The sequence below is a fragment of the Dasypus novemcinctus genome, chromosome 18 (assembly GCF_030445035.2).
Source record: "Dasypus novemcinctus isolate mDasNov1 chromosome 18, mDasNov1.1.hap2, whole genome shotgun sequence".
In the NCBI taxonomy this organism is placed as follows: Eukaryota; Metazoa; Chordata; class Mammalia; order Cingulata; family Dasypodidae; genus Dasypus; species Dasypus novemcinctus.
In genome coordinates this window covers 64,506,780-64,519,338 of record NC_080690.1, presented here as the reverse complement: position 1 = coordinate 64,519,338, position 12,559 = coordinate 64,506,780, and the positions used below count along the sequence as shown (strand labels likewise).

The window sequence follows — 12,559 nt, the reverse complement described above, 5'->3', positions numbered from 1 at the left end:
AATGAAAGTGCTCTGGGAATGATTGGGGTGATGAATGCACAAATATGTGATAAAAATGAATACCACAGATTATACTCTTTGGATGGATTTATGCTCTATTAATATGTATCAATAAAATTGATTTGTTTAAAAAAACACATAGAAAACTACAAGTGTTGGAGAGGGTGTGGAGAGACATAAATGTTTATTCACTGCTGGTGGGAATGTGGAATGGTACAATCACTCTGGAAGCCTGTTTGGCATTTCCTAAGGAAGTTATATACAGATCTACCATGTGACCCTGCAATACCACTACTGGGTATATACCCAGAAGACCTGAGAGCAGTGACATAAACAGACATCTGCACACCAATGTTCATAGTGGCATTATTCATGATTCCCAAAAGATGCAAACAACCCATGTGACCACAAGTCAATGAACGGATAAACAAATTGTGGTATATACAGTAGATGGAATATTACATAGCTGTCAGAAGAAATGAAGCTGTGGAACATATGACAACATGGATGAACCTAGGACATTATGTTGAATGAAGCAAGCCAGGCACAAAAGGACAATTACATGATTTCTCTATTATGAACTAAATATAATGAGCAAACTCATGGAGTTAATAGCTAGAATATAAATGAATAGAATATGGTTAGAGAATGGAAAGCTAAGGTTTAATCTGTGCAGAAGTGGTAAAAAGTTGTTTGTGAATGTTTGGAAACGAAAAGAAATGGTGAAAACACATCACAGGAGTTGTAATTAGTAGAGCTAACATATGGGTATGATAGTGGCTTGTTTTTTGTTTTTTTCCCTCTTTTTTGGAGTAATGAAAATACTCTAATATTGCCTGAAGTGATGAATGCACAATTCTTTGATTATACTAAAGGCTACTGATTGTATGTTTTAGATAAATTGTATGGCTTATGAACAAAAAAATAATAGGGTGGTTTTGGAAGAAAATACAGAAAATCTAAGACATGGACTATAGTTAGTAGTAATACTTCAATGATGTTCTTTCATAATTTGTTACAAATGTTTCAAAACAATGCAAGGTATTTGTGGTGATGAGGTATGGTAGCCCTGTATGATGTTATACACTGTTTGTTTTGTAAGTTCACAATTTTTATTATATATTCATTGTTTATGTATGTTCATGTATGAATGATATATTTTAATAAAATTTTAAATGGAAAAAAAAAGACAGTGAGATGATGAGATTATTCTGGATTATTCAGGTGTGCCTGATGCAATGACAAGGACTCTTATAAGTGGAGGGGATAGGTGGGCCAGAGAAAGAGACGGTGAATGTGACAATGGAAGCAGAGGTTGGAATGACGCAGGGTTACAAGTGAAGTAATAACACAGGCAGTCCCTGGAAGCTGGAAAAGACAAGGAAAAGGACACACCCCTATCCAGAAGGAACACAGCCCTGCAACCCATTTTAGTCTTCTGACCTCTAGACCTTGCAGAATTATAAGATAATACATTTGAATTGTCTGAAGCCACTAAATTTGTGATAATTTGTTATGTCAGCAACAGGAAACTAATATATTAGGGTTCATTTACTGGATTTCCAGTTTTGAATACATGTAACAAACAGTTACTTTAAAATACATTCTTTTCAAAAGGACAAATATTATATGCTCTTGCTTATATAAAATAACTGGAATATGTAAACACAAAGTCAGAAATTAGAATATAGGTTACCAAGGGCTGGGTCGGGTAGGGTATGGGGAGTTAATGCTCAATTGGTAGAGTTTCGGTTTGGGGTGAAGAGAAAGTTTTGGTAATGGAGAGTGGTGACAGAAGTATAATTTTGTAAATGTGATTAACATGGCTGAATTATATGCTTACAAGTGGTTAAAATGATTAATTTTAGATTGTATATATTCTACCAGAATAGAACTATACAACACATTAAGTAAACCTTAATTTAAACTATGGACTGCAGTTAATGATACAATTATAATAAGAATGTTTCATCAATTTTAACAAAAGTTCCACAATAACGTCAAACAAGAATAGGGAATACTGGGGTGGGTTAGGGGTGGGGAGTGGTTATATGGGAACTCCGTACTTTCTGCATGATTTTTCTAGAACACCCACAACTACTCAAAGACACACATACAACACACGCACATTCTTTCCTTCTCTCAGGATGTGTCAGCTATAGAAGGCTAACTTCCCTTTTCTAGGTTATAATATTTACCAAGTGTAGCAGTTTGATACATGAATTCCAAAAACAGATAATGGATTATGTTTGTAAACTGGTCTGTACCTGGGTGTGATTAAATTATGATTAGGCTTTGACTGGGCCACTTCAGTAGGGTGTTTGGTAGTCCCTGTTCCTTGGTGGGTGGAGACTCACAGATAAAAGACATGGCAAAGGAGAGGTGGAGTTTCCATGTTGGAGTTTTGAGCTGAAGTCCGGGAAATAAACACACAGGAGAAGAACAGAGAGCAATAGAGACGGCTCCTTAGACATGGCAGTAGTCTCACAGAGAGACAGAGCCGGTCGCCTGACAGTATACAGCTGACCTTGTGGAGAAAACAGAAGAGCTGAGCCTGGAGAGAAATGAAGCCTGGGAAGAGAGGAACCCAGGAAGCCTGAACCCTGGCAGACATCAGCAGCCATCTTGCTCTAACACTTAGCAAAAGTGTTTGCTTTGGTGAGGGAAGTGCTAGTAGCCAGCAGTAAAAAAAACTGCCAACAGTCCTGCTCTCAAGGGGAGAGAGAAATGATGAACAAGTAAATGTGTTATGAGGTCAGGAGGTGATCAGGGCTTGATACAGCATGAGGCAGAGTAAGGAAGGGAGAATGAAGAAAAAGGGCAGATACCAAAGACCTCTTGGATTAAGGGAAGTTAAGAGCAAGGAAAGCAAACAGGAGAGCTACTCAAAGACAAAAGAAAATTCAGTGTGTCTAAGGACAACTCCAAGGGGCCAGTATGGTTGGAATGATCTAAGCAAGAGGAAAAGGACAGGAGAACAATTCAGGGTCGTGGTGGGGAAAGCAGAACAGGTAGGGTCTTCAGTCCATTTCATAGTCGTTGAGGGAAATGGGAAGCTTTGGGGGGGTTGTGAGTAGACGAATGGCACAATCTTACATGCTTTTTAAAGCATCACCCTGGCTATCATGTGGCGAAAAATTATGCATACAGGGGAGGAAGTAGGGAGACTGCCTGGAAGTTGTTGTCAATTCCGGCAAGAGATGACAAGGAAGGTAAATGTGGAGGTGGTGAGATGCAGACTAGCTCGTCACTGAAAGAACCACCACACAGTTCTTACCAGAAGACCCACTTCTTTGGGTTTCAGTCTCCATCATCCAAAGCTTCTCTTCTGCTTCCAACTGGAATAACATATCTGGCTTGAAGGGATGATGTCCTATGAAAAGGCAACGCATATATATATATATGGTAAACAACCTAACATCGAAAATATATTTCAGTCCAAATCCTCTAATTCTCAGAACCTTTCAAGCAATATTTTAATAGCTTTTTAAAAATCATGAACTGTAACACATATATTTAGGTCATGGCCTAGTTCATGTATATATAGAGGAAAAATCTAGCAATGTGTGCTTTCACTGTATTATCTTACTGTGACTCACACCATTTACACACAAGTTTTGCTATAACGTAAGCAGTTCTCAGTAGGAAACGCTAATGTTTTCTATCCTTATCTATTTCACTGAAAAAAAATGTTGCTTCAATGCACAAAATTGATTTTATGACCCACAAATGGATCACAATCATAATTTGAAAGATATAGAAGCTAAGCAGCTTATTTCAAGGGTTTCTCATCCTTGGTACTAATGACATGTTGGGCTGATTCTTTGTTCTGGAGGCTATCCTGTGCATCATAGCATGTTTTGCAGCATCACTAGCCTCTACCCACGAGAAGCTGACAGCACTCCTCCTCTCCCAGTTATGACAACCAAAACTGTCTCCAGACAAATGTGCCCTGGGCAAAACAATTTGGCCCAGTGGTTAGGGCATCCGTCCACCACAAGGGAGGTTCGCGGTTCAAACCCCGGGCCTCCTTGACCCATGTGGAGCTGGCCCATGTGCAGTGCTGATGTGCGCAAGGAGTGCCATGCCACACGGGTTCCCCGTGTAGGGGAGCCCCACGTGCAAGGAGTGCGCCCCATAAGAGCTGCCCAGTGCGAAAGAAAGTGCAGCCTGCCTAAGAATGGCGCCGCACACACGGAGAGCTGACACAACAAGATGACGCAACAAAAAGAAACACAGATTCCCATGCTGCTGACAACAGAAGTGGACAAAGAACAAGCAGCAAACAGACACAGAGACAATGGTGGGGGGGGGGGGCGGAGAGAAAATAAATAATAATGAAAAAATGTCTTTAAAAAAAAAAAAGAAGTGATTGGGAAGCGGATTTGGCTCAATGGATAGAGCATCCACCTACCATATAGGAAGTCTGGGATTCAAACCCAGGGCCTCCTGACCTGTGTGGTGAGCTGGCCCACATGCAGTGCTGATGTGCACAAGGAGTGCCGTGCCACACAGGGGGGTCCCCTGCGTAGGGGAGCCCCACATGCAAGGAGTGTGCCCCATAAGGACAGCCGGGCAGCACGAAAAAAGTGCAGCCTGCCTAGGAGTAGTGCCACACACACGGAGAGCTGATGCAGCAAGATGACGCAACAAAAAGAGACACAGATTCCCTGTGCTGTTGACAAGAATTCAAGAGGACACAGAAGAACACACAGCGAATGGACACATAAAGCAGACACCTGGGGGTGGGAGGAAGGGGAGAGAAATAAATAAAAAATAAATCTTTAAAAAAAAACAACCAGTGATTGGGAAATGGATGTGGCTCAACCAACTGGGCTCCTCTCTATCATATAGGAGATCCAGGGTTCGAGGCCCAGGGCCTCCTGGTTAGGGCAAGCTGGCCCACGAGGAGTGCCAGCCCACGCGGGAATGCTGCCCCGCACAGGCGTGCCAGCCGACATGGAGAGCTGGTGCAGCAAGATGATGCAACAAGAGACACAGAGGTGAGAAAATAAGAAGACATAGCAGAACAGGGAGCTGAGGTGGTGCAAGAGAGTGATCGCCTCTCTCCCACTCTGGAAGGTCCCAGGATCAGTTTCCAGAGCCGCCTAATGAGAGTACAAGCAGACACAGAAGAACACACAGCGAATGGACACAGAGAGCAGACAATGGGGGGAACGGGGGCAGGGAGGGGAAAAATAAATAAAAATAAATCTTAAAAAAAAAAACAACCAGTGATTTAAAAGGAGAGAATTTTGCCATAGGAGAAAACAAGAAAATCCTATCCCTGTTGTCCCAGGGATTAAAAAACTTTTGTCTTCAAGGTCAGGGATCCCTTTCAAAAGGTCCAAAATCCTGAACGACCGAGGACAGAGACTCTCAAGGGGACTGACATTGTGTGTCAGGAGGCACCTGTCCTCACCCACTGAGACCAGGTTCTTGAAGTTCTCCACCATCACATCTCGGTACATCCTCCTCTGGGCAGAGTCCAGCAGCCCCAGTTCCTCCTTGGTGAAGACCACAGCCACATCCTTGAAGGTCACGGCCTCCTGAGATACCAAACACACAACACCTCAATCTTACAATCAGCCTCCATGGGAGGAATGGCAGCACTGAGACAGATAATGAGAATTACAAAAAACAAAAACAAAACTGTTACATATTCAGAACAAGCCCAATCAGATTTCAGTCCCAGCAGTTCCCTCCCTTTAGTTGTCTTCTTCCCTCCCCTTCCCGAAGCTTGGATTCTATCACTGTTTCTGTTTGCGAAGCTCACAGACCTTCAATAACCCTCGAGGTAGGTATATATTAATAGCTCTTCCTCTGTGCCCTCAAGGCACATGGCATATCCACCTATCACACCATGCACGGCTGGTTAAGGCTCAGGCTGTAGAGACAGGCTGTCCAAGTTCAAATTTCAACTTTGGCAAATTCCTTAGTCTCTCACCATCCTGATTTCCTCTTCTCTAAACTGGCTTCTAAATCATAAAGTGGTTGAAAGGATTAGATGACTGAATATATGTAAAACACTTAGAACAGTACCTGGGACATCAGAAATTCTCAATAGATGTGAACAATTAGTATCATCATTATGATTTCCTTTGTCCCACTTCATGACTGAATAGTATACCTTGGACCTGATGATATATAATTAACTAATCCAAATAGTATATAATTAGTTACAGATTTTTCATTAATATAATCAGTGCTGCAAATCAGTGCTGCAAAGATTCACTCAGGGATCTGACTCAAGTAGACACTGTGAAGTCATTAAATGTACACTAAAAAAATTTGAAAGTATAGTGACAGATTTTCTTCTCAAATGATTTTTCCAATCAGGCAATGTGTTCCTGAATTGCTATAACATAGCGAGGACATAATTCTTATTTTTCAAAAATCTTTGACAATATAAATACTTTAACACATTTGATTATCACTTCATAAATTGACTTTGTCTTTGTCTTGATTATGTCTTTTACTTATATCCCAAATGGGTTTTACTTTATGAATCTTAATAAGAATTAATGATATTAAGCCTTTATCTAGCATATATAAGTATATTCTACCACATTTTGTTTATCTGCTCATCTGTTGATGGACACTTAGGTTTCTAACTTTTGGCTACAGTGAATAATGCTGCTGTAAACAATGGTGTAGAGGCATCTGCCTGAGTACCTGTTTTCAGTTATTTTAGGTATATACATAGGAATGAAAATGCTGGGTCATATGGTAATTAAACCTAGGTTTTAACCTTTTGAGAACTGCCAATTTGTCTACCAAGTGGCTGCACCATTTTATATTCCCACCAACAATGTATGAGGGATCCAATTTCTCTACCCCCTAACCTACACTTGTCCCCTCCCATTTTTAAAAAATAATAGCTATCCTCATGAGTATGAAGTGGTATCTCATTGTGGTTTTAATTTCCATTTCTCTGATGACTAATAATGCTGATATTTTCATGTGCTTATTGGCCATTTGTATATTTTCTCCTGAGTTGCAGGAGTTCTTTATATATTACAGATATTGAACCCTTATCAAATATCTGATATGTAAATATTTTGTCCCATTCTGTAGGCTGTCTTTTCACTTTCTCAGTAATGTGCTTTGACATTTTCATTTTCTTAATAATGTCCTTTGAAATTTTTAATTTTGATGAAGTCCATTTTATGTATTTTTCTCTTGTTGCTCATGCTTTGGGTGTCATAGCTAGGAATCCATTGCCAAACCAAAGATCATGAAGATTTACCCCTATATTTTCATGATTTTAGCTCAATATTCCATTTTGAGCTACTTTTTAGATATGTTATGAGCTAAGGGTCCAACTTTTGCATGTGGTGCAGTTGTCCCAGCACCAGTTGTTGAAGAGACTCTATTTTCCCCACTGAATGGACTTGATACCCTTGTCAAAATCAAATGGCCAAAAATGGATGGGTTTATTTCTGGACTCTCAATTCTACTCCATTAGCTTATATGTCTATTCTTATGCCAGTACCACGCTGTTTGTTTGTTTTTTTAAAGATTTATTTATTTTATTTATCCCCCTCCAACCCCATTGTCTTTTCTCTGTGTCTACTCGCTGTGCATTCTTCTGTGTCTGCTTGTCTTCTCTTTGGGTGTCACAGGGAATGGATCCTGGGACCTTCCGGAGTGGGAGAAAGGTGCTCAATCTCTTGTGCCACCTTAGCTCCCTGGCGTGCTACATTTCTTATTGTCTCTCCTCCGTGTCAACTCTCCATTTGTGCCACTTGCTGCATAGGCCAGTATTCCTGTGCAGGCCAGCACTCTGCTGGCCCAGCTTGCCACATGGACCAGCACTCTGGGTGGGCTAACTCTCTGCTCGAGCAAGTTCACCACACAGGTCAGCTTGCCTTCACCAGAAGGCCCCAGGAATCAAACCCTGGACCTCCCGTACAGTGGACAGGAGCCCAATTGCTTAAGCCACATCTGCTTCCCAGTACCATACTGTATGGATAACTGTAACTTTATAATATTTTTGTAATCAGAATAAGAGTCTTCCAATTTTGTTCTTCTTTTTAAAGATTGTTTTGGCTCTTTGGGGCTCCCTGAAATTCCATATGAGTTTGAGGATCAGGTTTTCTATTTCTCCAAAAGACGCCTTGGGATTTTAATAGAGACCACATTAAATCTGTATATCGCTTTGGGTAGTACTGCCATCATAACAAGTCTTCCAATCCATGAACATGGGATGTCTTTCTTTTTATTTAGGTCTTCTTCAATTTCTTTTTATAGTTTTTGGAGTAAATATCTTTGACCTCCCTGGTTAAATCTATTGGTAGGTATTTTATTCTTTTAGAGGCAATTGTAAATGAAATTGTTCTCTTAATTTCCTTTTTGGCTTGTTCAATTGCTAGTGTTTAGAAACACAACTGGTTTTTTTTTTTGGTATTAATCTTGTACTCTGACATTTTACGGAATTCATTTATTGGGTCTAGTAGCTTTATTGTGGATCCTTTGGAACTTTCTACATAGGATTATGTCATCTGCAAATAGGAGTCATTTTACTTTTTCCTCTCTAATTTGGATGCCTTTATTTCTTTTTCTTGCCTAATGGCTCTGGCTATAACTTCAGTTCAATGTTTACTAAAAGTGGTGAAAGGCATCTGTGTCTTGCTCCTGATCTTAGGAAGAAAGTTTTCAGTCTTTTACCACTGAGTATGATGTTAGCTGGAATCAGTCTGCCAGTATCTTGTTGAGGAGGGAATAATTTTTTTTTAAATGTTATCATAACTCATTGGAATATGATATAATGATTTAAAATGTATGTTACATAAGTGGAGAAAGCACAATTAAAATTTTTATTCTTTCTACTACTGCAAATGTATACTTGTGAATGGATATGAAAAAGAGTATGTTACAATGGAAAGTTAGTCTGTAAACAAATAGTGTGTATTATTTTTGCCTACTTAATAATTCTATTATTTTTTAAAGATTATTTTGTGAAATAATAGAGATAATAAAACATACAAAATACACACATGTCTGGCATACAACATGTACTCAAAATCTGTTGTTTTCCATTAACTTTCCAAGGAAAGGGAAAAATTGTGTTGAATCTTTGAGAAATAAATTTTTTTAAAAGACAGAAAGGAATGCCTTACCTGAAACTTGGTCATTTTCTTCTGCTCCTTCTGGAGAAGATCAGAGTCCTGAGAAGGCATAACTAGAGAAAGATAAAGAAACCATGAGCCACAGGTCAGGGCTGCCATTAGCCCATATGAATCTTTGTGGAAATTATAAGAGTTCCTCTCCTTCCAGGCAGATGCAGCCACATTAAGCTTAGTCATCAGAATTTTGACTAGATTCAAGCTACTACTAATTCTAGCTGCCAAGAGTTATTAGGCAGTGAACAACCTGAACAAACAAACACAGTATCCCTACTGTAATTAGAGTTGTACCTTGGCAATTCTGGTTAATCGGTTCTAGGAGGCATAACGAGTACCAAAAACACTGAGAACCAAACAAATTTTTCCCATAAGGAATAATGTAAATTAATGTGTTCCCAAACCAAAAACAATACACATTTTTAAGGCAATATGTAAGAATATACGGTTGTATATCATTACTTTACAGGAGAAATAAACCTAAAAAGTAATAAATACTTAGATTAAATAAAATAAAAACTTCACTTTACCTGTACTGAGAGGAGTCCACTGCCTAATGGGATGGTGGGAGGAGAGTGGTGAGGAGGAGAGGTTACATGGAGTGTTGCTTGGAAGAGTCCCCCTCCAATAAAACATTGGGCACTTGCACTTCAGGTGTTCTCTTTTCTGCCTTTTCTCAACTTGCACCACAGGCTCTGACACATTCTTTGTCACCTTCACTAAAAACTTATCCAGTGAGGATTGCTTCTGTCTTCTTTTCAGAATTCCTTGAAAGTGTGAAATTATTTGATCATTCAATAAATTCACATTTCTGATTGTCAGAGCTTTGTCTGGATGGTACTTCTCCACAAAATTTTGAACTTCTGCCCATTTTGCACACATTTCTTTTATCAAGGAACTAGGGGGGACATCTTCCCTTATCTCCTCCTCACATGACGAAATCTCTTCAGCCACCTCTTGTTCCTGCTCCTTCTGTAGTTCCTGCAGCTCCTCAGTGCTGAGCTCTTCACAATGTTCCTTCACTAACTCCTCAACATCAGCAGCATCAACCTCCAGACCCAAGGATTGGCCCAAAGTTACAATATCCTGCACAACTGTACCCTCTGTACCTGCAGGCTTGGGGTCAGCCTCAAACCCTTCAAAGTTTCTCTGAGTCACAGCTTCTGGCCACAAATTCTTCCATGCCAAATTCATTGTCCTATAAGAGACTTCGTTCCAGGCCTTATCAATAAGGTTAAGGCAGTGCAGGATATTGAAATGCTCCTTCCAGAATTCTGTGAGGGTCAACTGGGTGTCAGAGGTGATCTCAAAGCACCTCTGGAAAAGTGCCTTGGTGTACAACTTTTTGAAGTTTGAAATGACCTGCTGGCCCATGGGTTGGATAAGAAGAGTAGTGTTAGGGGGCAGGAACCTTACAGTGATAAAGCTGAACTCCTCCAATAAGTCATCCTCCAAGCCTGGAGGGTGGGCAGGCGCATTGTCCAAAAGTAGGAGAGCTTTCAGAGGCAAATCTTTCTCCAGCAAATATTTTTTCACTGAGGGACCAAACACTTCATTTATCCACTCAGTGAAAAACTGCCTTGTGACCCAAGCTTTGCTGTTTGCCCTCCACATCACCTGGAGTTTGCTTTTTATGACATTGTGCTTCTTGAACACTTGTGGGTTTTCACTATGATAGACTAGTAGCGGCTTGAGTTTTAAGTCCCCACTAGCATTCCCACACAACAATAGAGTGAGCCTGTCCTTCATTGGTTTGTGGCCTGGTAATACCTTCTCCTCTTTTGTGATGTATGTTCTACTCGGCATTTTTTTCCAAAAAACTCCGGTCTCATCACAATTAAAAACTTGGTGGGGAATAAAACCCTCAGCCTCTACATAGTCTTGAAATTCACTGATGAATTCATCAGCAGCCTTTTTATTACCACTCGCTGCTTCACCATTCCTCATGACACTATGGATGCCGGTCCTCTTTTTAAAATTATCAAACCAGCCATGGCTGGCCTTAAAAACATCAACACTCTCATCATTTGGTTCAGGTTTGTTTTTCACAAGATCAGCATGCAACGCTTTTGCTTTTTCACGTATCATGGCTTCCGATACACTGTCACCTGCTAACTGTTTCTTGTTTACCCAAATTAATAACAGCTTTTCAACTTCTTCAAGTGTTTGGGAACGCTGCTTTGTTACTGCTTTAACTCCTTTCGCAACATCAGCTTTTTTTATTGCCTCTTTATTCTTAATGATGGTGGAGACCGTTGTTCTAGGCATACCATATTCCCTAGCAAGATCAGTAATGCGAATACCACTCTCATATTTACCTACTATTATTTTTTTTTGTTCAATGGTGGTGCGAAGTAATTTTCTTTTCTGCTTAGCACTATCATTGCTCATTTTCTTAGGACCCATGATGAGAAAAATAGACAAAAATAAACAAAATGACCACAGAAGCTAGGACCACAATGGGATGTGCACACAGTAAGAGCTACCGTGTGATTAAGGTGTGACCTTTGTTTTAGCTGGAAAGGGTAGTGACTCACAAGGCAACCAACATTGACAAGTTCTAGCTTGCGTATCAAGTACCAAACCAGCGACGAGTACCGGGACAAAATTTTCACATCAAAATGCATCAGGTACCAAATTCGATGAGTTTCAAAGCAGTCGAGTACCAAAGTCTGATTGTATTTTCTGATCCTGGCGATGGTAAGAAATGAGAGGCAGTATAACCACACGTGGGTTTAAAAAGGTGGGCTCTGGAAAAAAAAGAAAAAATACTACATGCACTCTAAATAGGCATTTTGAAAAAACAAATAAAAAGCTATGTATTAAAAAAAAAAGTGGGCTCTGGAGTCAACTGGCTGGGTTTAAAACCTGGAAATCATACTTTTTATCTGTATAACCTTAGGGAAGTTAAAAACCGCTGTGCCTCAATTCTGTCACCTGCACAATGAGAATAGGATGAGAATTGTACCTACCTCATAGGGTTGCTCCAAGGATTAAATGAGTATATGGAAAGTTCTTAGAACCAGGACACCCTTTTTCTTGCAGCTACAAAAAAACAGATAATACTTTGCATCATAAACTATACTTGCAAATGTCTTTTTTTAAAAACAAAAAAAGACCTGAAAGGTATCTGGACTTCAGATATTGGCTCCTATGAAAGTCATTTTTAATCTCTGAAAAGGTTAATTTTGACTAGAAATTTCTTCTTACTTAATAATTTGTTGTCTAACTAGTAATATTCTATTGGTACTGGTACTTCTTTTCTAAATGGTCAATTTACTTCATGAAGCAAGAAAAAGTTTGATGGTAAATACATTTTATCCTAAGTGCATGGAGGTAAAAGAAACCTAAAATTCCACTAGATTTCTCTCTTTAAACAAAGTGAGAGGGAACTGGATGTGGCTCAAGCAATTGAGCTCCCACCTACCACATGG

General features: G+C 39.7%; 1 protein-coding gene across 7 annotated transcripts in view; it reads right to left on the bottom strand.

The window, feature by feature from the left end:
* The window catches only part of ZNF227 (zinc finger protein 227), a 32,919-nt gene that overhangs the window by 6,814 nt on the left and 13,546 nt on the right, over positions 1-12,559 (bottom strand). For all 7 annotated transcript variants that reach the window (XM_058280373.1, XM_058280374.1, XM_071209296.1 and 4 more), the window contains 5 exons: positions 12,098-12,170; positions 9,656-11,875; positions 9,123-9,184; positions 5,423-5,549; positions 3,278-3,373 (listed from right to left, as the gene is read on the bottom strand). In XM_058280373.1, the coding sequence (XP_058136356.1) occupies positions 3,278-3,373; positions 5,423-5,549; positions 9,123-9,184; positions 9,656-11,531 (2,161 nt within the window). In that variant the 5' untranslated portion in view covers positions 11,532-11,875; positions 12,098-12,170. The remainder of the gene's footprint in view (positions 1-3,277; positions 3,374-5,422; positions 5,550-9,122; positions 9,185-9,655; positions 11,876-12,097; positions 12,171-12,559) is intronic.